Raw genomic sequence first — 26,234 nt, forward strand, 5'->3', positions numbered from 1 at the left:
CGCCCGGCCAGTTGACAGCCCAGAGCGTCTGCAGACCAGGGGGACGGCGGGGGGGGGGGGGGGGGGGGGGGCAAAGCAGAGCCAAGCAGAGCCAAGCCGCGGAGCGCGCGATCAGCTGACAGCCCAGACGCTCTGAGCTGTCAGCTGGCCGGGCGCTCCGGGGCTTGGCTCTGCTTTGCCCCCCCCCCATCCCCCTGGTCTGCAGACCAGGAGGAGGGGGGGGGGGGAGCAAAGCAGAGCAAAGCCGCGGAGCACGCGGGCAGCGGACAGCCACGGCGCATCTGGGCTGTCCCGCTGCCCCCGTGCTCCGTGGCTTTGCTCCAGACACCTGTGGTACAACAGCTGGGGCGCTGCCAGTTGGTCCCGTAGCGCCGCTCTGGGCGCTACTGGACCAACCGGGCAGCACCCCAGCTGTTCTGCCCCAGGCTCCTGATTCAGCCACTGCTGGTCAGATTCAGCAGCGGCTGAACCAGGATGCCTGGGGCAGAGCAGCTTGGGTACTGCTGGGTTGGTCCAGTAGCGCCGAGGAGCGGCGGCGCTACTGGACCAACCCAGCAGCACCCCAGCTGCTCTGCCCCAGGCATCCCCAAGTCAGCCGCTGCTGAAACTGACCAGTGGCTGACTACAGGAAGCCCCTGCCCCGGGCTTCCTGGAATCAGCCGCTGATCAGTTTCAGCAGCAGCTGACTTGGGGATGCCTGGGGTTCTTAAGTTGAATCTGTATGTAAGTCAGAACTGGCGTCCAGATTCAGCCGCTGTTGAAACTGATCAGTTTCAGCAGTGGCTGAATCTGGACGCCAGTTCCGACTTACATACAGATTCAACTTAAGAACAAACCTACAGTCCCTATCTTGTACGTAACCCGGGGACTGCCTGTATATTAATGCACTCATAACAGTGCAATTTTTAAAGAAATCTATTTGGAGAGTTTTGAGCTATGATTGAATCAGAAATTCACAACCATTATGAAATCAAGTTTAATGTCAACAATGAAGTTACACGTATATAATTATGTATCCAAGGGTTTCTGTGTACCTAAGTTTGAACAAAGAAACCATACCAACCACAGGTAACAGAAACCGGTTCAAACGTAATAGTGCAAAAGTAGAGGAAAAGTAGAGCTGTACAATATTCAATATTTGACATAAGCTCAGCTGCTCTAATGGAAGTATGATACAGAGTTCTTTAGATCATTTAGCAGAGGTCCTTCAGCAGACAAATATACCCCAGGTTTAGTCCTATATCCCTGCTATAAACATACAAATATGAATAATTTCTGAAGATGAAATACATACTTTGGTTGGAAGTCTGGCCTAAATCCTTTAGGTAGTTGTAGCTCATCCATTTTTTCTGAGTTACCACAAGAATTATCTGCATAAAAAGTCCAATAAAGTTTGTAATTATATAAATTCATCTGTATGTGAATTTTACTGTTCATGAACATTGCAGAATGACATCAGAAACTGAATTTCTGAATTCCTTAGAATAATTATAACATGGTCAGCGGCTATGTAAATTTCTTAAAACTTTTTTTTTCTAACATCTCAGTTCTGTAATGGAAGGACCAGCTGTATGGAAAGTGTTAATTCAAACTTCATTGCCATGTAATTCATGGTTTCATGAATGAGACTGAAAACATGGTTGCCATCTGTCTTAGTTGTGACATGTGGAACTGGTACATTAGGAACTAAATGGAGACCACTTAAGTCAATTCACATGGAAGCAGTAATCCAAGGAGAACTTTCTACCCTGATCTGGATTCAAATAAAACACTAATCATTAAAAGCCTCCATGTCTAAGTGACATTTCCATACTTCAGGCTATATAATATTAGATCTTCAGACTTACCAGCCGTTTCTTCATTGCAAAGTATATATAATGCTTTGATTTGCTGGGATATTGTTCTCATCCAGTGAGCTAGATTTGGTTGATCTGAAAAATCTAACCTATCAAAAAACAGAAGAAATACATTTTAAAAAATTAAATTATTTGAGAATAGATATTGTATTCTCCTTTAGGAAAAATAATTTGTATAATTTATCTCATATAAGAGTAAGCGTGACATTTGAAAAAATAAGATTAAGATTTATGGGAGAAGAGAGAGGAAAACTCCTAATTATACTTTAAAATGCAATGAACCATGACCATATGCCATCACGACACTGTGGCTATGTCTACCCTGCATTTCTTTTGGCAGAAGAGGATATGTAAATGGCATACTCATTTGCATATCTTCTTCCGATTCTTTTTGTAGAAGAGATTTTGCTGCTAAAAAGCCCTATGTAGATGTGGTCATTTGTCGGAAAAAAAAACCTTTTTCGCAAGATCCATAAACCTCGATTTTTGAGGAATAAAGGATCTTGTGAAAAAGGTTTTTGTTTTCCAACAAATGGTCACGTCTACACAGGGCTTTTTGGCAGCAAAACCTCTTCCACAAAAAGAATCGGAAGAAGATATGCAAATGAGTGTGCCTAACTGAATGGGTAATTTTTTAAAAGATGAAACAGTTCGGGCTCCACTGTGGCATAATATCTGTGACACATATGCATATTTTATAGGTTATTTGAGATGAGTACTTTTACTTTTCCTATATTCTGTAGTGGTATATCTTACACATTTACTAAAATCTCCTACTCCTCATTCAGAAGACCAACTCACAGCTGTAATCATTGACCACCTATTTAATAATTACAGTACCAGGGGTCGGCAAACTTTTCCAACCAAAGAGCCAAATAACATCAAAATTCAGAACAAGTGATCAGCAAAGAGCCATATAAGAATGCCTATTTGCTTGACTGAAAATATACTACTTAATATTGATAATTGAAATAATGATTAATGATAGCACAAATGAAACATTATACTCACAGACTTTATTTAATGGGACTTCTATTGCTGCATCTTTTCGCAGTCCTTTGAAGTTTACATCATAACTGGTCAAATACAGCTTCATGCACACATTCAAGCTATCTACTGTCAGTCTTATGGCAGGGGCTGGGGATGTAGGAGTTTGGGTTGGGGTGTATGATGGACGCAGCGCACAAGGTTGGGACGCGTGGGCGTGCAGGTGTGTTATGGCAGGGGACTGGATATGTGGGGGTAATGAGGGGCTCAGGGCAGGGGCTCACGTGTATGATGGGCTTAGGGCTGGTGTGGGGCATGGTATGTGTGCAGAAGTGTTATGACGTTGCAGCCAGATGGGAGTTGGAGCCAAATTAGGGGCTTCTTGGCAAGGCTTCATTTTTAAATAAAGTAAAATATTATGCCCAACACAAAAAGTTTCAACATTATCTTTATTTATGGCAGGAGTGGGGAACCTTTTTTGGTCGGGGGCCACTGATAGACAGAAAAATCAGTTGGGGGATCACAAAAGTGAGAAGCAAAACACCCCTCCAAAAACCCTCAATCCTCACTGATGTGACGATCCCCAAATGAAACACTTCACTCCCCTGGTGCTCCAGTTCCATAGTGGAGTGAGGTGCAAGGAGGACTGAGGTTCAAGGTCTCAGGCCAGATTTTCTCTTCTGGGGTTCCAGGTTAGTGGATTTTTTGGCCCTCAGCCTCTGGGTTGGGGCCAAAAATGAGGAATTAAGTATGCGGGTCAGTGCTGCCAGTAAATGGGATAGGCATGAGAGTGCAGGATTTGAATGGGAGGTGGGATGTAGGACAGGGTGAGAGTGCAAGGTCTGGCCAGGGGGGCAAGCTGCCTGGCTAGAGGGCAGGAGCAGGCTGAGGGCTGGCTGCTTGGCCAGGGGGCAGAGTGCCTGGCCAGGAGGAAGAGTGTGCCAGGGTTGGGGGTAAGCGTGAATGTTGGCCAGTGGGCAGAGGGGATTTTGGCCAAGAGGCTGGGGACAAGAGGTGTCTGGCTGGGATCAGAAGGTAGGAGGTGTCTGAACAGGAAGCTAGAGGGATTTTGGACAGGGGGCTGAGTCGGGGGGATTTTGGGCAGAAGGCAGGTGCTGTGTGGCTTAAGGAGGTCAGGAGGAGGGGCCTGGGCACGAGGGAGTGGGGGCACTTGTTTTTTTGCCACATGGCAAGCATGGTGTAATACACCTCCCCCTGCTCCCATTCACTGGCAGGAAGACTCCGGGAAGGGTTGGCAAGGGAGGCCTGCAGGAAATGTGTTCCGAGGGAACAAATTAGCAGTGTACAGGGAGCCATCTTCGGTTTTTGGTTTCCCCCATATGGGTGGAAGGAAAAAGCTGTTGCACTGAGCCATGTCTAGCCTGTTTGTTCCCCGCACCTTTGATCCAGCAGGGAATCTTGGGACTCTCCGCCCTGTCCTGGCAGAAAGCTACACTGATATTGAGTGCTGTGGGAGGCCAAAAGGCTGTAGCACCCAGTGCTGGTTCCCTGCTGTGGAGGAGCAAGGGGGAGCTGGACTGGGGCTCCAGAAGAGCCATATTTGGATCCCTAGAGAACCATATTTGGCTTGCGAGCCATAGGTTGCCGACCTCTGCTCTATAGTATCATGAACAGAAATAACTGCAATTCACTAATCTGAGACCTTAAAATCTCCATAAAGATATTAGTTTCAACAGAATCAGATTTCATTTTTGAAATACTGTTATCCACTATATATTTGAGAGAATTTGTCCGAGTGTGTCTGTCTGTTCAAAAACTTTTCCTAAATGCTAAGAGCTAGGACCACCAAATTCAGTATACAGCTTCCTCTTACAATTTAAAACAAGGTAACGTGTTGGTAGTACCAGGAAAATGGGATGTGCCAAGAATGGGATTACTTCTCATAAAACCATAAAGAAGAGAGACAATCACAAGGCAGGTGAAAGGGGCTGGTTGGGGGTGCCCTATCCCCCTTCCAAACTGCGCTAGCCCCACCTCTCCCACCCCTCCCTAAGAGCCCATTAGGCAGGGCAAGGGGGCTTAAGCTCTCTTCTCCTCCCCCCGATTTGTACTGGAACATTGCTGGCTTATCTCCAACACAGAACAAGGGGAAGTGCACAGTTTGCTGCATTCATCATTCTGGCTGGGAAGTGCAGGAGGCAGACAAATCTGGACCTGCCTGTGACAGGGGACATATACCTGGCTTTGCCTGCTGGAACTGCAGCAGGCATGGAGAGGTGCTTCTCATCAGGGTCCAAGCTGCTGCAGTAACAGAGAGCTGGGATAGTCCTTTGTCCCCAGGGCACCCTGCACACTGAACCGCTCATCCCCAACCCCACCCCAGAGCCATGATTTCAATGAAGAAAAACAATCATTGAGTAAAGGACCCAAGCAACACCAGGTAAAATATTCTAGTGAGTAATATTTGCAACTCCCTAAAAAACATGGGTAAAAAGTAAGTCTTTGTTTCAAGCTGTGTGGACATAGTTTTGTCATTGTCCCTTAAAATGTACTTGCCGTGACAAATAAGCCAGCATTCAAGGAGAAGAATAGACGACAACTAATCCCCATGACATAGTTGGGTGTGGTGGATTCTACTCAGCAGAGGAAATCTCTTTAATGCAGCTTTGACCTCTTAATCTGATAATTATTGATGTTTACTCAAATACAAGGTTCTGCCACATGTCGCTGAGATCTTTTACATGTGAGATTTTTCTAAACACACAGTGTAAAATTTATCAGGATACGACTAACATGTTTATTATATTCTAGAACTTGTGCTACTGAACAGAGTTTTGGTCTTGTGTGTGTCTATGTAGGCAACAGAAAATTTTTCAATGTATAATGACCAAAACAATATTTATGGATTTTACAAAGAATTTGCTGCATGAAGACTCTTTGAATAAAAGTGATTGCACATAAATATATATATTTTTTCATGCTCACAAAACTATTACAAAGGCTAAACTGATAAGCAGTCCTACAATCTACAGACAATTTGTCCTTCATCTTTTTGGTTTTATCTGCTCTGACAATATTCAATGTGGAGAAGCTCCACAATTCATTGTTATGAACAGAGGTAGATGTGCTAAAGAAAATTATTATTTGTGTCTTCCACTGATTTGTGGGGCTTGTACATCCTCACTAAAGAAAGAATTAATTTTAATCATATACAGGCACAATGATGCAGTCCACAATTATCAGTAACTTTTTTGGGGTCCTTCCAAATTAACAGTCCATTTTGGTCAATTTCATGCTCATGAGATTTTAAAAATAATAAATTTCATTATTTCAGCTATTTAATGAAAGTCTCCTCCCCAGTAGTTGGAGGAGAAACTCCTTTACCCGGTGTAGAGAAGCAATTATTCTTTCCTTTCTGCATCTACCTCCCCACACCATCCTCCCAGATTTTTCCTTCTTTCCCCTTTCTCCTTTTACAGTCCTTTGATTTCCTTCCGGCTCTTTTTTTTTGGGCTGACTTCAATTAGTCACCCCTCCTGCCACATGGCACTCTATTCCACTGATTCCTTTCTCTCTGCCCTCCATACACTCCTCTGTCACAATCATCCTTGTTTCTTTCTCTCTCTATATTCTTTGTAATTTCAAAATAACTAAGCACAAAAGGCAGTTATCTTGACTGAAGAAAGAGTGGTATTATTTACAGATTATCAAAATAATGAGAAATTGTGAAAAATTTTAAAAGTTCAAATTTCATAGGAGAAAATCTGCTGTTCCTGAAATGAGCAGCTTTTTAAAAAATATTACAAGACCCAACAAACAATGTAAGCTGGCAACTGTGTAGTCTATTGACTATGTTTAATTCATATTCCAGTTTAATTGACAGCAAAGCATTTTAAAATTTGTTTTAAGCACATATGCATTTCCCAACCCTGCAACCATTTACCACTGACATTGCACTTATGTGCAGCTCTGGTAATATGCATGTGCAGAATTGGGCCCTGAATTTTTTAAATTACACAGACAGTTTAATTACAAATTTGATTCAAGAGTGGGATTTTTCCATAGTTAATAAACAAACTGACCTGTTAAATAAACCCCTTGGTGGAGGAAGCAGAGGAATAACAGTGTTACTTAAACATTCACATAGAGGGCAAAGGAATTCACCATTTTCTACATCATAACTTGTATGCACACGTAATCTTTGTTGCCTTCGTTGTTCCTTTGCTTGAACAGCATCAAAATACCTTTGGAAAATAAATAATAAAAATTAATCGTTATCAGTAAAATAGTATTTTAACGTATAAATCAATATGGCACTTCACCCTCCCCATACCTATGTAAGAAAATTACCTAAAATACAAATATGGGATATAAGAATTAGCCATTCATAATCTTTGATCAACAGAAATCTAACTCTAGATAATACTTTAAATAAATCAAAGACCCTCAAAATAGGTCAGTTCAATAGACCTCAAAATAACAAATAAGATTCTCTTCAGATTTAAAAATCAGGATTTTCTAGTTTATTTTTAAAAAGTAAGTTTGACTGTAAGAAGAAGGGTATCGGGAGAATCCTAGTCTCCAGGTGTATTCAGAAAACATAATTTTAGCAATCAATAGTGCCTCTTCACTTATTGTGAAAATCTTTTCTTTGTTCACAATTCTCGTTGTCCATGGCCAGAGAAACCAAACTTCTAAGTTTTAGGAAGTAATAAGTGCTCCCGAACTAAAGAATCAAAATTCCCAACATAGAACTTCATCCTGAGTGGAAGTGGATCAAGCTAAAAGAAAAAAAGGTACTCATTCCAAAATAAGAGTTTCCATGGAATGAGTGCCTTTTTCTTATTTAGCTTGATCCACTTCTCAAGTGGCTTAACATCAAGATTTGTTTATACTATTTTCAGAATAGCTATTTCAGTAGATTTCCAAGTATAGAGAAGCCCTTATACACTCCCAACTTTTCCTATTCATCAAGCTCTTTTCCTAATTATACACTATGTTCTCATTAGGATACAGAAGCATGCATTAGCATTTGTAATTAATCAACAAACACAGCTCCAAAACTGAATACAGGCAGTCCCCGAGTTACACGGATCTGACTTACATCGGATCCCTACTTACAAACGGGATGGGGGCAACCCCGCACTAGCTGCTTCCCCCCAGCAGACCAGGGAGACGCGAAGCTAGCGCCCTTCCCCCAGCAGACCAGGGAGACGCGGAGCGGCTTTTCCTCAGCAGACACCTCAGCTTGAGAAGAAAGGACTGAGGGAAGTGAGGTGTGGGAGAATAAAACTGAGCTCTGGAGAAATGTTTGGCTAGAGTTTCCCCTACAATATGTACCAGTTCCGACTTACATACAAATTCAACTTAAGAACAAACCTACAGTCCCTATCTTGTACGTAACCTGGGGACTGCCTGTACTTAATATTGCTGCAAGATGTTCTAGCAAAAATAGCAAATATTGCAGCATGATGTACCAGCAAAAATTAAAGAAGTAATTCAAGGAAATATAGGCATCCTGCAAGCAGAAAAAAGCTTTACTGCACAGATAAATTATTCACTTCAAATTATTTGTTTAACTCCAGATTAAGAACGAATCTAAACACTCTTTTAAACAATAAAATCTAACAATGATTGGAAAGTATGGATCATTTCAGGATTCATACTTAATATTATGGTTATGTCCTAAAATTATACAAATACTGTTCACATATGAACGTAAGTCTAACTTCTACAGACATTATTGAAACTTGTATCCTCTCAACTTTAAAACTGATAAGTGGAAAACTAATTTTTTTAGTAGTAACAACATACACATAAGTTCCTTCTCAATATGATAACTCATTAGGGTGACAGATGTTAAACTATCATTTCTAATAAATTCCGTTTGCAATTTAGCTATAAAGGGTTCTCTCTTTTTTTCCTCTTAGCTATCTTTATTGGTCTATAATATCATTTATTTCTAAATTATATATTTGGGATCTAATCCTTCCATTCAAGTAAATGTTAAGGCTCCAACTGGCATTAGTGGGAGAAGGACTGGGTCATTTATGTCTAGTTGAAAATCAAGTTCACTTCTGCTAACTCATGGCAATTACCTTTGCCAACAGTGGGCGTGCATAATATGTCCACAGCTACCCGTGTGTGTTCCACATGACAGCTCTGGATGCATGAATAGTGGGTCATATTTTTCTGTGTAAAAACAAACAATTTTGCATTTAAATCTTTCTATAATAAATAGATGTTTATTTCTGACACTAAAATATTAACATTTGCCATTTTCATGCTTTATTTAACTTTATTAAAAGAATAACCTTTTTTATTATTCCTTTGAGAAAGTCAATTTAAAGCACCAATCCCTACAAATGTACTTTTTAGATAGGTCACTTGAAACACAAATTAAAGGCTCAGTTATAAATACATAATACTTATTTACGAAAGATGAAATTATCAACAAACAGGTCCTGAATTTCAGAGGCACTGAATATAAGCAACGCCCATTAGTTTAACTGGAATTTGGGTTTTCATCACCCCTAGAAAAAAAATCAGGCCTACAGAGCATTAATAATATTATATAAGTGGAACAGATAGGTATGATGTAGTATAGAAAAATACTGTGTATTCACATACACATTATGTGAACAGAGAATACTTCAGATGAGGCAATCCCAACCAACTTAAAAACGGGCTGTTCCAGAAGTCTTGGAACTAAACTGTTTTTTTCTGAATTTCTCTACCAAAAAGAATCTAATGAGGGAAAAAAAAGCTATATTCATAAACATGCGTCAACCATAGATATTAAATGAACTGACTGCTGCCCAATATAACATAAATCCATGTATAGAACAACTGATGTATGTACTAGTTATGGCCAAATATAATATGTTCTCTATGCTGGGGTGGGGAGGAGAGGTTATGGCCCAGAGTGATTTCTGAGGAGGGTATAAATTGTATCTTTACACTGCAGCTTTAGTGCACTAAAAATATCAATGTGGGACATTCTACCTCAAGCTTTCAAGTCTAGAGGGTAGGAGGGTTTTGACTGCCAGAGCAAGAATAGTTACATTTATACTTTTAGCATGCTTGCCTGGACTCTGCTAATGAGAGGCTGTATAGGCAGATTGTGCAGCTCACTTGCATTGCAGACATCCTCAGGCTGAAAACTATAGGAGTTTCACTGGGTAAGGCAACTGTGAAGCTGAGCTGGTAATATTGCTCCTAACAAGCCTCTTCATGCATAGAGAGGTCTATTTGAAACAATGTGGCAGGTAGCTGCATCCACTCTGGGGCTGAAACTATTGAGGCCAGAAACAATTCAGGCTCAATTGTTCAATAGCCCTGAAAATTGTCAAGTCTCTTAGTAATGTTTCTTAGCACACTTAGTAACTGAATAAAGCATATGTATCCATAAGGTATCTTTCAGTTGATTAGTGAGGACTAAATGTTATTGAGCACTATAAAATGCTCTGCTGTACACAAGTCCACATTTTGGATGGTCAATGATTATAAAATGACAAGCTGAAATATGTAGTTGTCATGAGGTTATTTACACCACAGTAGACTTCAAGGATTCATTGCTTTTACCAAACCATTAGTAGATTTGCCACTGTAGCTGGATATCAGCACTGCCTCTTAATTTATTATAGCACCATGATGTCCAACACACAGGGGTCAGCAACCTTTCACAAGTAGTGTGCCAAGATTTAACTTATTCACTTCTATTTATGGATCTGCATGCTGGGGGAGGGGGGGAGAAGGGGGTTGCAGGGCAGGCTGAGTACGGTGACAATATTTTCTGAACCAGCTGCAGCTAGGGAGAACAGTTTAATTTAAATTATTCAACAGATTAAGCATTTTAACTTTCTCATGTTAGTTTAACAAACTTCATTTTAAATAAAGTAAAATTTATGTCCAACACAAAAGGTCTCAATGTTTTCTTTATTTATGGCAGGAGTGGGGAACCGTTTTTGGGTTGGGGGCCACTGACACACAGAAAAATCAGTTAGGGACCATATAAATGAGAAGCAAACACACACACACACACACACACACACACACACACACACACACACACACACACACACACACACAAAAGCCCCCCAAAAAACACAACACGCACAAACAAAAAACACACCCTCCAAAAAAACCCAACCTTCACTGATGTGGTCCCCAACTGAGACACCCCACTTTTCTGGTGAGGGGAAGGAGCAGGGAGGACTGAGGTTCAGGGCTTCCCATACGCCAGATTTACTTTTCTGGGGTTCCAGAGTTAGTGGATTTTGTGAGAATGCAGCCAAATAGATAGTGGGGGGGGGGGGGGGGGGGTAGGGGGAGAAGGGCAAAGAAGTGGGAAGTAAAGGGAAGTGCAACTTCTGCAAAGTAAAATTGTATCCCTCCTCACGTTTTCCCTTCTGCTTCAGCCTCACTCCCCTCAGCCCCAAGATTCCCCGTCCCCACCGCAACTTGATCCTCTGCATTGACCCATCCCCTTCAGTGCCACCCCATCCCCTTCAGTGTCACCCTATCCCCCTCCCATCTTGCCCCCACATCCTCCTTCACCAACTCATCCCCAACATCCCTGTGCCTCCAGTGTGCACATTGGCAGGGCAGCAGCGCTGGGGTGGGGGGACAGAGTCGTTTCCCTGCCCAGCCCAGCCCTTTGCTGGGGCTTGCCCCTCACCTGCAGCCAGTTGCTCTGAGGCAGGCAGAGCCTGAGGCTGCTTGGAGCTTATTCCAGCCAGGCTGGGCACAGCTGGGCACTGGGGAAGGGTACCCTGGCCCCCCACCCACCTCAGGGGGAGCAGTATGTCGCAGCCAGAGCCCCATGGAGGTGGCACCAGCTTGTGACCGGCCACCTTGCCCCGAATCTGCAGAGCAGCTTCAGCCCTGCTCCCTCCCAGAGCAGGGATCAGAGCTTGTAGCAAGGGGTGTGAGTGTTAACCTCTTAGCTCCTGGGAGCTAGGGCAGCTTGAGGGACACAGAGCTCAGTGTGGGGTCATGCTGCCTGCTCCATTTGCCACTACACACTCATGCCTCCCCCACTCACGCTTGCCCTTCCCAGCAGGAAGCCAAGGTTCCAGCTGCTGCAGAAGGGAGCGGGGGGATGAGCTCCTGCTGCATGTGCCACTTAAAATCAGGTCGCGTGCTACTTATGGCATGCATACTGTAGGTTGCTGACCCCTGCGCCAGCCATTAGCCACATGTGGCTATTTGGCCGGCTGAGTGTAGCTAGTTCATTATAGCTTCAGAACTGGTTGTTTCAGGGTCTGTCTACCAGACAATGAAGTATTTTTGCTAGACCCAGCACTATCAAGCTTCTAGTTATACCAATAATTGAGATGAAATAAAAACACAGGACTCAGAATAGGTACAGTGCAGATATAGATGATTATTTCAAAATGTTACAATAAAAATATGAATACAGCTTACCAGGATCCTGAATAACTTTGTTCCGGTTTTTAGACAATACAGTAGATCTCTGAACAAATGCTGCCAAGACCATAGCCCTGCTGTCCACTTTGACCTCTTGTTCTTCTTGACACAATATACAGGTAACTACCTGTCTCCGTTCAGTCACTCTAGTTTGCTTTGGACCCAAAGCTGTAAGCTTTGTATCTGAAACTGTAGGACTAAAATCAAATTATACCAATTAATTATGCCAATATTATACCATTAATTGACCTTCTTAAGAATTAAATCATGCTCTGTGTTTCATTAGTTTATTTGAGAGGTCTTATGTGCTTTCATTTTCATTTTGTAAATAAGCAAATACGTCATGCATGTGACTCCCAAAACTGCCATATAACACCACATTTCAGAGAAACCCTATGTCCTCCAGCAGATATGAAAATATTCACTTTCTTGAAATCACACTATTTCCAGATGAAAACTCAATTAAATCATTAGAACTAAGTTTGAAGTAAAATCTAGAGAGTTGTATGCAAAACTCAGCCTTTAATTTGGTGTCTTTTTTTTTTTTTTTAAAGTTTATGTGTAGGGCAACAATAATTCAATATCCAATTACACCTTATAGTAACAGGTTATTATTAAATATAGCATCTCAATCAAATACTGGAAGCTTTGGTTTTTGCCCAACAACTTCCCAGATTGCTGTTTTTTCTGGTTTGAATCAAAATTATAAAACACTGTGGTAGTACTTACAAAATCCTGCATGTATTATTCCAAACCTAACAATAGATTTTTTTTTAAAACCGGCATTAAAAGTGTTAAAATGTCATCTTAAACTAACAAAAGCAATCTCCCTGGGAGCAACAAAGCTTCATTTCCATATATTGTCCACCCTGACATAAATAGAGCCCAAACTTGTACTTTTTCCAATTGTCCCTCTAGCTGCCTTACATTTCAAATAACACATTTTCCATTTGCCAATCTTCCACAAAATACCCAAGTTACCATAATTTAGATTTTCAGTTGGTTACAATTTTTCCCTGTTTCTCACTCCCCTACATCCAAAACAACTTTCCCTAGTATAATTAACAATTAATCATTGCACTGGTCATACTTCCTAACCAAGATTTTACAATTCAGGCAGATTATCTGTGTCTGTTTAATTTTCTGAATCAGACATGGATATTGAATGCAATTCTGCTATAATCTTAACAGGGTGCAGAAAAAAGCAGACTGAAAAAGCAGCAGAAAATGGTTTGAAAGAGCTGGTCAGTTGTCAGCTGAGAAAAGGAAAATTTAGCTTTTGAGTTCAAACAGGAATGCTACAGGATATTTGATCTGAAAGCAACAGAAGATGTATTAACTGCCTCAATGTTTTAATTAAAATGTTTGTCCTTTACCTATTATCAAGTACTCTAGAAGTTGAAGTAGCTAGTTCTTCTAAAGTCTGCTGAAAAAGTTCTTTGTTCTCATCAATAAAGTGTCGTTGCATCTCTGACATCTGAGCCATGATCTTCTCTCTGCGCAGCCTGGCAATCTCAGCTTTTCGCTTCCTCTCAGCTTTATCTTTATCTCGTGTAGCCTGTAATTTTATTGGTCAGTTAATAATTGTTAAACATTTTGCAATGGACCAAAAATAGATACAAAAATATTAGTAACTGTTGTTCTTTGAGATATGTTGCACATGTCCACTCCAATGTAGGTGTGTGCACAACCCCAAGCATAGTTCCTGGATTTAGTTTACTCTTTGGTATCAGCTGGATCAGCTCTAGTGCTCCCTGAAGTCACATGCTAATAGCATCAGTATAAAAGGCCCTGCCAACCCTACTTCTCTTCAGTTTCTTCTTGCTGACCACCGCTGAGAAAGGGGACTATGGATGGGTTTTGGAAGGACATGTGCAACACTTATGAAAGAACAGTTACAGAAAGGCTAGTAACCATTTTTAGTCCTTCATATTCTTGCACATGTTCATTCCAGTGTAGCTGATTTACAACCAACTGCATTGGAGGTGGATTTGGAGATTAAGCACGGGCCGGCTGCAGCACAGCACAGCCAAAGCTGACATTGTCTCTGTCCTGTTGTGTAATGGTGTAGTGTGTCATGAATATATGAACTGACAGCTAAGTTGCCACTCAACTGGTGTTCTGAATTGGAACATGTGCCAAAAAATTGGCAGAGCAGGTTTGAGACCTTGTAGAATGCAGCATTAGATTAGCTCAGGGCAGAATGTCTGCAAGCTCATCACATGCTCTGATACAAGAAGCAATCCACAGCGATACTCTCCATGCAGAAATGGGGAGACCTTTCATTCCTTCTGTTATTGCTATGAACAGACTGGATCTGCAGAATGGCTTGGTTCTTTGTATGTTAAAAAAAGGCAGGACAAGCCAAATGTCCAATGAATGGACACACTATTCTTCTCTATTCATACGTGGCTCAGGGCAGAACACTGACAGAAACACTGCTTGATTGCAATGGAATTGTGACATCTCTTTTGTAAGAAGTGATGGGGGGGTCTCAACTGAACCTGGTCCTGGCAAAAGACCATATATGGGTGCTACATGGTGAAGGCTTGGCTCTCCAAAAGCTACCTGACTGAAGTGATGGCCACCAAGAACCCAACTTTCCAGGAGAGATGAAACAAGTGTGCATGTTGTCAGAAGTTCAAAAGGGAGTCCTGAGAGCTGTGACAGGACACTGCTTAGGGTCCAAAATCCCTAACTTGTGGGTATGCTCCCTCCAGGCACTTCAGAAACCAGATGACCATGCTGTGTGAAAAGATAGAGCGCAACTGTCAATCTTTGAATGAAAGATCAAGATAATAGCCAAAAGGATTTTGACTGAAAAGGGCTAGACTTTGTTGTCTGAGTAGAAGCAAGTAATCTAGAATAAATTGCGAGATGACTTCAAAGGCAGGACTTGATGTTAGGAACACCAGATGGAAAATCACTTTCATTTTTCCAGGAAGGTGGCTCTGGTGGATAGCTTTTTATTGCCCGTTAGAACCTCATGGACTTGCTCCAAGCAAACCAGCTCCTCTGGATTAAATCATGGAGCTTTCAGGCCATCGATGAGCGGAATGTGAGGTTCACATGCCACAGCTGGCCATGAGCCCTGGATATAAAATATGGATGCAACAGGAGTTGCAGTGGTATCTCCATTTTCATGACTCGAGTGTGGAGATCCAATGTTACCTGGCCATGCCAGCGCTAATAGGATGACTTGAGCTTGGTCTCACTTGATCTTCATTAGAACTTTGTGAATTAGTGTGAGACGAGGTAATGATTTGGATAGGTGTTTGGTCACTGTAACCAGAATGCATATGCAAGAGGCCCTAGGTTGTGACTTCTAAGGGAAAACTGCCATCTCAATGAACAGGAAATACCACCAAATGGATTTACAAGGATGATTCCCCACCATTATAAGATGTACATTACAATGTCTGCATGGAAAGCTCTCTCATGGTGAGATTAGAAAGATCTGCTGAGGCTGTCAGCTAGTTTAGAGTTGCAGGAATTTAAGATGCCTCTGACTGATGGACTGATTTATACAGATCTCCAAGAAGAGGATTGTTTTCTAGCACAAGGAGTGCATAGGAGAGACTACACCGTATCCTGCCTGTTTATGTAGAACAGTTCTATTGTCCACGAGGATCTAAATGGATTTGCTTGTTAGATAAGGTAGAAATGTCTGGCAAGCCAGAAACACTGTGCTATGTTTCTTGACATTGATGTGCAAGAAGAGCTCTTCTTAAGTCTAATGATCTTGAGTTCTGAAGGACACCAGGTGGGCTCTCCAGCCAAACACCAACATGTAACATACCAGACCCAAGGATGGCTGGGAATGCGAGAAAGTTACCCTGTACATAAAATCTGACTGTCCAGCTACCATGTTAGCAAGTCAAAAACCTGTACTGAAACCATGAGCACTGAGTCCAGGTAATGGCAAGAGGGAGTAGATTGTGGCTAGTTAGGCTTGTAGAGGTCTGAGTCATAGTGTTGCATGTTATACAGCATGAGTCATGACACCATGTAACCTAGGATATTCAGGTACTTTCACAAAGTTGTGATAGACTTGGAAGAGATAATATCAGGGACATAACTGAGAAGAACCAATCATCTGGAAGTAGAACCCTTGCTTGCACAGAGTCACACTGTGCTCCAATCAACTCTATCCTCCAGAATTAAGGTGGACATTTAATATTCTGGACACAACAGAAGGCCCAGTGCTTTGAAGGTCAGTAAGAGAAGACAGATAATGACTTCTGGTTGAGCTCTGGATTGGCCTTTAACCAACCAGTCATCGAGGTATGGGAACACAAGGACTCCATATTTTTTGGGGAAGGCTGCTACTTCGTGAAAATCTGCAGGCTGAAAGGGAGTATCACAAAACCGATAGTGCTTTCAGTTCACTATGAACCATAGGAAAAACACCCGTAACCAGAAAAAAACTGAAATGTGGAAGTGGGCAAATTAGATTGAGGGCAGCCTACCAATCTCCAGGATTCAGGGAGGGGATGATATTTAAGGAGGCCTTGCAGAACTCCAGGTTCTTGAGATATGTCGGCCGAGACATTGTAACCCAAACACCTTCTGTGGGTGTGGTATACTGTCCCACCTAGACCCCTTACAGAGAAAATTAATCTGCTTCACAGTGTTGGCTACCAGCCAGCTGGCTTTTAGCTCATGTGGTAGAGGCTCATGTTCTAAGGTCCAGAGGTCCCAGATTTGATTCTGTCCGCAGACAATCAGGGTCTGTCAGTGTTACAGCATTATACATATGGAACGGATTGGAGACCACCTTAGGCTTTTGGAGTTAGGAATCAGCAGGAATAGAACCCCTTTCCTCTTACGAATAGGAATCTCCTGACAACTCCCACCTGAAGGAGGGATTGGACTGCTTGTTACAACAGGAGCTTGTGAAAAGGGGGTCTCTGAAGATGGAGGGTGGGTATTGGATGGTGTAATCCAGTTTTATCATGCTGAAAACTGTGAGGTCTAGGTGATATGGATTCAGGCATCCAGGAAATAGGAAAGGCAGTTGGAGAACAGAGCATAGCTGGGTCCAATACGCATGGGATTATGATGACGACCTCAAGCATCTAATCAAAATAAGTGGATGATGTAAGTTTTCTGGGAGCAAAAGGTATAGAGCCTATTGAGGAAGATTGGGGAAGGGACCTGACCCTAAGTCCTGTTTTTCCTCCTCTGTTGGTCCTGCCGAGCAGTCTGTGGGAAGTAATAGCTCATCTGCTATACTACTTCTTTTAACCTGCCGGTACATAAAATCCTCAGGATTTCAGGTAGTCTGGGAGCCCCCCTAAGGCTTTGCAGTCTATCATCTGTATTCTCCAAGAAAAGCAAGGAGCCCTATAATTGGAGATCCTGGATGGCCTGATGCACTTCCTAGGAAAGCCCAGATGACTACAATCAAGAGTCTTTACAAATCGTAACCACAGTTGCCATTGAGCTGGTTAGAGTCAGTGGCATCTGGAACCACTGAGTCACCATCTTTCCTTCCTCGATTATGGAGGAAAGCTCCTGATTGGATTTCTGGGGAGATAAAATTTGGAGAGCTGTCAGGGACTCCCACATATCAAAATCAGGGCTTGCTGGTTAGCTATATAAAGCTGAAGGTGCCCTGACAAGTATGGCTTCTGTTCAAACAGATCCAACTTCTTAAGGTCCCTGGCTTTGGGTGTAGGACCTGGCTGTCCCAGATGATACCACTCATTAGACTTTGCAACCACCAACAACCCCAAGAGGACAGCATGAAAAAAGAAATTCATACCGGCTGGAGGGAACAAAGTATTTCTGCTCTGTAAACTTTGCCATAGGATCTTACTCAGTTCCATAAGGGTGTCATGCAATGATAGAGGGAATCTAGAGGGCCCTGCTGACAAAATAATGTCCAAGAGGTCACGTGTCACTTCCTTGACCACCTCTAGTTGGACCCTCTAGGATTCAGGTACCTGTCATAGTAAGCCTTACTGTCATCTAAGGGGGAGGTTGCTAAAGGAGGCTAATGTTGGAACAGACATTTTGGTTGGTTCCTCAGCATTCACAAGAACCTGCAGGGCTTCCTCCTGGAGTTTGGTGCTGTGTTTGATACCAGAGTCCAATTGTGGGGTGCCCCGGCTTCTTGAAGTAGTCCCGGGAGTGGGGGGAATCTGCACGGTAAGCAGATCCTATAGCTATGATGGGCAGGTGCCTGATGGTACTGAAGAACTTAGTGCCTAGCATCGTGACAGTGGACCAAAGCCATTATTTAGAAGCTACTAAAACTATACTACATTGAAACAGAGAAAATTCACTAAGAGAATGATTGCATAGGCAATGAAGGCTCCAGCAACCATTGTGGGCAGTAAGAAGGAATTAAGGGAATCAAGGTCTCCAGGGCCCTTTGTACAGACACTATTGAGCACAGCACAATACCAGGAAGCACCAGAGCCAATCCAATGGATATTACTACTGGAAAACAGACATGTGCAAACACTTATGGAAGAACTTAATGTTACATTTCCAATTTGTAATGTATTTATTTTTTAATTCCACAAATATTTCTAAGCACTTGCTTATCAGATAATTGACTAGTTGTTCACATCCCTTTGTTGAACCATGGGAGGTCAAGATTGTCTAGCAGCATGACAAATACTTCTGAGAAGACATTTAGGGGTATATTAGAGCTCAACAACAGCACAGAACACTGAGAACCAGGGCCGGTACCTGTAAAACTTTATGGGATTTGGGAAAGTTGGCCACACTAATAATAAGCGGACATCCGACTTACTAAAATTATGCCAGACTACAGATGTTGACAGACTACAGAATGCCGGACTGGAGAGGTTCAACCAGTACAATCTAAAATAATTCTTGTTTGACTCTCCCGCAGTCCTCATCTGTCTGGCTCTTGCAAGGGTCAGGCAGAATATGTACAAATCCCAGAAGTGCAGAGTTTGCTTCTCTTCTCCTGTGGAGAAGTGGGGCTATAGCGCTGCCTTTTCCTCCATGTAAGCTGTGCTTCCCCTTAAGGTATTGTGTTTTCCCAATTCTCTTTGTTCTAAGCCATGCCTAATAAACACAGTATAGACCTAAACAAATAGTAGGGGGATGAAATACCCTTTTACTTGAAAACCTACAGAATAGGGAAAAAATTTCAAATGTCTGAGTAGCTTCCAAAAAAAAAAAAAAAAAAAAAAAAACCCAGAAAAAAATGTAAAGAGCACAGAGTCGAGGCCCAGCTAACCAGTTAGGGAGGCCTCAGGCAGGAAAAATGCAGACTGAGTGATGCAGTTATACAGCAAAAAACCCTTCCCACATACTGAAACAAGCCTGACTCTTTATCAAGGCTGATTCAACTACAGTTTGTGTAACAGAATGTGAAACCGTGTTTTTAAAAAGAAGTATCTGAAGATTCTGGCCTGACTTTAGGTCACTAATTACAAAAGTAGTCCATTGCTGTTCTTGACCTATACCTGTTTTAGTGCAGCTAACAACATAACCTGCTGTAGATTATTTTTACCTCTTCTATAATATTTCCTTCAGTCTCTGGCACAGGACTTGTAGAAGAGCTCTCTCTCAGTTTTTTGATAGCATTAAAAGTCTGCAACAAGAAAAAATATTTACATTGTGGCTTTTACATAGCTAACAATTATTATTTCTATTATAATAGTTTATAAAGTTACCACTCATGGACCAGTACCCCTTTGTGCTGCATGCTGTAACATTAGAGACTGCAACAAACAGGGGAAGGATAGCTTAAGGAAACTGACTTTTTCTGGTCATGCATTTCTAAAACTACTGTAATTTAATTGGCTATGAATTGTGAACATTTTACATCATTCATTAAAAACTCTGGAAATAAAACTTAGATTTACCTTCAGTATCCATCTGATCATGTCTTTATGAACTTCCAGATGAGGTGCATTTTGCAAAGTTTCTAGCATAGCTAATATACTAGGAGAATTATTTGGTGCCTCACCAGGTCCTAGAGCAAAGATATAGACAGCTATATTGAGTGTATTTAACCTGTTCATATTGTACTAAGCATGTTATGTTTCAAAATCATTTCATAAGCCGTCTCTAAATTCTATAGATTAAAGAGATAATAGCCTAAACATCCTTCTTTTTATCAGGTTTTCAAGACCAAAGACACTGTCACTTTGCCCCATGGACTAGCTTGGGACTGGTACAAGGAATGAAAGTGATAAACTTACTCCTCACTTCAAAGCAAGAATATGGTCAATTTAATGATTTTACCAGATTACATTAACTAAATGCAAGATGCAATGGAGGGATAACAAGACACTTATAGCAAATATATTGCTATAATTCCAACAGACCACGTGCTTGGTTATTAAATCAAGGAGCAGGATTTAAGATGGTTGCAATATTAATTTAGTTAATTTGTAGTAAACAAACAAAAATAACTTATCAGTGGAATATTTTAGAAAAATGGTAATTTTATAACAAGATACATTTTTGAGCTTATCAAACATGATACTATCCCCACTTTTTTATAAGAAAAGAACTACAATATCGTTAGGTATTTCAGAACCTAAACACGCACACGCACACACACTTTGTATGATGGATTATTTTTGTAGAATTCTATACTTTTGTAGTCTTTTGTGTGTGAAATTATATACAATCAACCTTAAATACACATACAGCCTTAAAACATATTAAAAGCGTCTTTTTAAAGTACCCTTTTAATGCATCTTGATTCAGAAAGGCAGAAGAGATTTATATACAAAATATTAGAGATAGATATTCCTGATTTTGAATCTGGAAAACATTTGGAGGTATGGACATACTTGAGATCTTCTGAGTGAAGGTAAACGTTACAACATTCTCTTCATTGAGATTCTCTAGGTGTTGTTTTTCTTCTTGTAGTGCCATTCCAATCAAGTGCAAAACCTAAATAATATCACTAATTTCAGATCTTGTATCAAAAAACACTTTATACAATCCCTGAAGGTCTCAGGGGAATTAAAAACATTATACTGAAAAAGAAACAACTAAGTAAAAAGCAAAATCACAAGAAAGTAAACTTTTTATACTAACTACCCAGATTGCCTTAGAAGCTTAGTTGTGTCAGTCCCAGGATATCAGCAAGGCAAGACAGGTGATATATCTTATTGGATCAACTTCTGTTGGTGAAAGAATCTTTTAAGCCATACAGAAACCTGAAGAAATGCAGAAGATGGTCCAATAAACAGTACTACCACACCTACCCTGTTTCTCTAAGATCATCTTTGGTGTATCTGTTTTAATTATGAAGACTTATTTGAAATAAATTCTTATTATTGTACTCAACTCACTTATTTCTATAGTAACTGGAGTTCTTTGAGATGTGCTGGCCCTCTGGCTACTCTACCTTCAGATGTACATAATACAGTGCATTCTTGGGGATTTTTAGTTGGCAGCAGCCACAGGTCCAGAGGTTTACATCTATGCCTTCATGCTCCAATGCAAGTGTGTATAAAGGAAAAAGCAGACCTGCCACAACTCCAATTCCTTCCCAACCAAAAACTCAAAAAATCTCTGCAGCAGAGGGGAAGGTAAGATGGAGCATCAATAGGGGAAATATATCTTGAAGAATTCCAGATATTGTATGAGTAAGCAACTTTCAGTGTTCCCTAAGTTATGGTCCCTATGTAAACTACGATACCCAAATGAGGAAGTGAGGACACAGATTAACAGAGCCAGACATGTACCCAGAAGCCTCCTACTACAAGACAAGCCCAAGAAAGAAACCAACAGAACACCACTGGCCATCACTTACAGTCCGCAGCTAAAACCTCTCCAACACATCATTAGTGATCTACAACCCATTCTGGACAATGATCCCGCAAACCTGAAGCATATTCTCATCAGCAACTATACACCGCATCATAACAACTAACTCAGGAACCAATGCATGCAACAAACCTCCGTGCCAACTCTGCCCACATATATACACCAGCAACACCATCACAAAGGACCTAACCAGATCAGCCATACACTCACTGGTACATTCTCCTGCCCATCTACTAACGTAATATATGCCAGCATGTGCCAACAATGCCCCTCTGCTATATATATCGGCCAAACTGGACAGTCCCTATGTAAAAGAATAAATGGACACAAATCAGATATTAGGAATGGCAATATACAAAAACCTGTAGGGGAACACTTCAATCTCCCTGGACACACAATTGCAGATCTAAAGGTAGCCATCCTGCAGCAAAAAAACTTCAAGACCAGACTTCAAAGAGAAATTGCTGAGCTACAGTTCATCTTCAAGTTTGACACAATCAACTCAGAATTAAACAGACTGTGAATGGCTCGTTAACTACAAAAGCAGTTTTTCCTCTCTTGGTATTCACACCTCCAGATCAGCTACTAGAAGTGGGCCTCATCCTCCCTGATTAGATCCACCTCGTCATCTCTAGCCTGATTCTGGCCTGCATATTTATACCTGCCTCTGGAAATTTCCACTACATCTGACAAAGTGGGTCTTTGCCCACGAAAGCTTATGCTCCAATACTTCGGTTAGTCTATAAGGTGCCACAGGACTCCTCGCCGCTTTTATAGTCCCTATGGGCACTCTACCTTAAGAGATTCCCAAGCAGAGCTTCCACATGGAGATGGGTGCTGATGTCAGAGGTCAGGAGGCAGATTCAGGATAATTCAGATAAAAGTATTGCCAGAGGCCCTATCCACCCTGGAGTACTTGGAGAACATATGAATGGACAAGCAGGTGCTGACCCTGCAAATGTTCACAATAGGCATGTCTTTAAGAAGGGCTATCAAGATGGATGAGCTCTTGGGGGAGGCATGTGCCCCATTTTATAAAGCTTATGGAGTATATGCTCCAGAAGTTTTGTAATAAGCTAAAATGCATTCGGAAACACATTTCAATCGCCTCTGGGTAGAAATTTGTTGTTCCTTTATCCTTTTAGCAATGGAGACAAAGAGTTTAGGAGAGGCCATGAAAGGTAGGAAGCAAACACCTCTCATATACAGGTAATCTTCCTTTCAGAGTACTTCATTTCCAAAGATGGCCCATGGTCTATTTGCCAAGCTTGAAAATCACTGGAACAATCTGAGCAGTGAGGCCAATATATGGAGAGGGTGTAGGATCCCATCTCTCTCACAGAATGCTCCATTATCTTTCCTCGGTTTGTCATATCTGCTCTTAAATCCAGAGCAGACCTTGCACTTAGAGGGGACATGGGATTCTCTGAAGCATCTATAATGTCCTTCACTGAGGGGAAAGACCTGTGGCAGGTCTTCCACAGTTGAAAATCCAGGATTTGTGGTATAATCCAACCAGGGAAATCCCAGATAAACATCCAGGAGGAAGAAGACCTGACTGCAAGAAGACTGAAGGCAGAGAGGAGGACCCCCCAAAAACATAAGCCTGTGTTTAAAACAAAAAATCTGTGATCAAGAGTGGATGGGAACACATACATCCTAAAATTAAGTACCCACTGTGACCTGGATACGAAGAAAAAACATGGTTTGAGTTAATCACAACTGGCATCTATTGTATTTCTTAGTTTGCTGGGGGACTACATATTGTTACGGGGACTTCACATAAAATGCATGCAACAAACTTTAAACTACTTTGCCCTAACACTGAGGAAAGTTAACTGAAAAAAACAAAACGTGAACTATAAAAATGTAGCTCAAACTTTAAGATTGAAATCAAAATCCTTATCCAGCTAGTTGCCAAATTTGTATATGGTGCCATGTTTATCTGTAAATACAAACTGTACAAACTGGCCATAAAATGGCTCAGCAGGAAATCGTGAGTGTAAAATAGATAAACCTAGCAGAAAGCTCTGAAACTTGTCAAACATACTGTTTCTGGTTTCCACAGATTAGGTTCCAAGAATTAACCTGAGCAACCTAGTGAACTGTAACCACCCTGTGCCATTTATTAGGCAATCACAATCACTAAACCTAAGCGTAACACTGTCTGCTAAAGATAATAATGAGAAAGTGCAAAGCCCTGGGATTCTCCCATATAACCAAGGAATGAAAATGAGTTAACGGGAAAACTATTAATTCAAAACAAAATTATCTAAATTTTGAGTGTAATTATGCCAACTGTCACTGCTTGGGCAAAATTATGCTCTCTAGTACATGTACTCAACTTCTATTCACTTCAAAAGGACTAACATGGAAGTATCAAAGTACAATAAGGCTCTTATATTCAAATATTGGTGCTATTAAACATATGAAAAGTGTTACTGAATTACAATTAAATGTCTTCACTCTGACACTGACATTTTAACAATGGTTTCCACAGCAACTACATCTTGTCCCTCTAGCATAGTTTTAGCATTGTTAGTGTGATATTAAATTCAGTTCAAATTTATGCATATTGCCTTTGCAAAGCTTCTAACTAGAGTGAATATTAAAAGCAGAGCTGGGAAATTCAAAGTCTAAACATTCCAATAAAGACATGTATGATCTCAATCAAGGACATTTTCAAATATTTACAGTTTTGAGCCCAATCCTTCAGTCATTTTTATTTGTAAAAATTTTTTCCCCCAAGACGAGTCCTTGTGGGGGAAGTTAAGTGTATGCCAAGCTTCAATGTGTGTGTGTGTGTGTGTGTGTGTGTGTGTGTGTGTGTGTGTGTGTGTGTGTGTGTGTGTGTGTGTGTGTGTGTGTGTGTGTGTGTGTGTGTGTGTGTGTGTGTGTGTGTGTGTGTGTGTGTGTGTGTGTGTCTTAAAAAAATTTATAAATTTACATAGAGCATCTGAAAATTCCTATAACTGAAGAAATTTGCTTTTTAGTCTTGATTCTAATGTCTCAAAATTTCTCTGTGATTTAAAAAAAAAAAAAAAGTATTCAAAAAAGATTTACCTCTAAGTAATGAACAAGCTTTGGGTATTTCAGCCCCCAAATGTACTGTATTCTGTTTTTCACTGAATCTTGAAAATACAAAAAACAGGACTATGTAGCACTTAAAAGACTAACAAGATGGTTTATGAGGTGATGAACTTCCGTGGTCCAGACCCACTTCCTCGGATCAAATAGTGGAAGAAAACTGGCACAACCATATATACCAAAGGATATAATCAAAAAAATGAACACACATATGAAAAGGACAAATCATATTTCAGAACAGAAGGGGAATGAGGTGGGAGGTAAATGTCTGTGAGCTAATGATATTAGAGGTGATAATTGGGGAAGCTATCTTTGTAATGGGCAAGATAATTAATGTCTTTGTTTAGACATAGGCGTAAAGTGTCGAATTTAAGCATGAATGACAGTTCAAAGGATTCTCTTTCAAGTCTGGTGTTAAAAGGTCTTTGAAACAGGATGCAGGTAATCAAGTCGTTGAGACAGTGCCCTTTCTGGTTGAAATGGCAAGAAACTGTTTTTTCTTTGTGATCCTGTCTAATATCTGTTTTGTGGACACTGATTCTTTGGTGAAGTGTCTGAGACGTTTGTCCAATGTACATAGCAGACGGACGCTTTCGGAACATGATAGCATAAATTATATTTCTGGATGATCAGGAATGTGTGTTCTTGATCTTTATAACTCAATTGGTTAGGTCCAATAATGGTATCAGCAGAGTGGATATGTGGACAAAGCTGGCAAAGGGGTTTGTTGCAAGTGAAGGTTCCAGGGTTGGTATTAGTGTGGTATGTCCTGTGGTTGTTGGTAAGAATCGTCTTGAGGTTAGGTGGTTGTCTATAGGAGACTATGGGTCTGTCTCCCAGAGCCTCTCGGAGTTTAGTATCCTGTTCCAGTATAAGTTGTAGTTTATTGATAATGTGTTGGACAGGTTTAAGTTGGGGGCTGTAGGTGATGACAAGTAGTGTTCTATTGTTGGTTTTCTTGGGTCTGTCTTGAAGTAGATGGTTTCTAGGTATTCGTCTGGCTCTTTCAATTTGTTTTTTTATTTCTCCAGGTGGGTAGTTGAGGTTTATAAATGCTTGGTAGAGATCCTGAAGGTTGCCAGCTTTGTCCACATATTCACCCTGCTGATACCATTATCGGACCTAACCAATTGA

At 41.1% G+C, this 26,234-nt stretch overlaps 1 protein-coding gene across 2 annotated transcripts in view; it reads right to left on the reverse strand.

Annotated features, from left to right (window-relative positions):
* UBR2 (ubiquitin protein ligase E3 component n-recognin 2) overlaps positions 1–26,234 on the reverse strand; it is a 120,669-nt gene that overhangs the window by 16,824 nt on the left and 77,611 nt on the right. For both annotated transcript variants that reach the window (XM_006122090.4, XM_006122091.4), the window contains exons 26-34: positions 21,029–21,131; positions 20,090–20,199; positions 19,735–19,815; positions 13,613–13,794; positions 12,234–12,433; positions 8,903–8,996; positions 6,887–7,048; positions 1,848–1,945; positions 1,295–1,370 (exon numbers count right to left, since the gene is read on the reverse strand). In XM_006122090.4, the coding sequence (XP_006122152.2) occupies positions 1,295–1,370; positions 1,848–1,945; positions 6,887–7,048; positions 8,903–8,996; positions 12,234–12,433; positions 13,613–13,794; positions 19,735–19,815; positions 20,090–20,199; positions 21,029–21,131 (1,106 nt within the window). The remainder of the gene's footprint in view (positions 1–1,294; positions 1,371–1,847; positions 1,946–6,886; positions 7,049–8,902; positions 8,997–12,233; positions 12,434–13,612; positions 13,795–19,734; positions 19,816–20,089; positions 20,200–21,028; positions 21,132–26,234) is intronic.

The sequence above is a fragment of the Pelodiscus sinensis genome, chromosome 3 (genome assembly GCF_049634645.1).
Source record: "Pelodiscus sinensis isolate JC-2024 chromosome 3, ASM4963464v1, whole genome shotgun sequence".
Taxonomy (NCBI): domain Eukaryota; kingdom Metazoa; phylum Chordata; order Testudines; family Trionychidae; genus Pelodiscus; species Pelodiscus sinensis.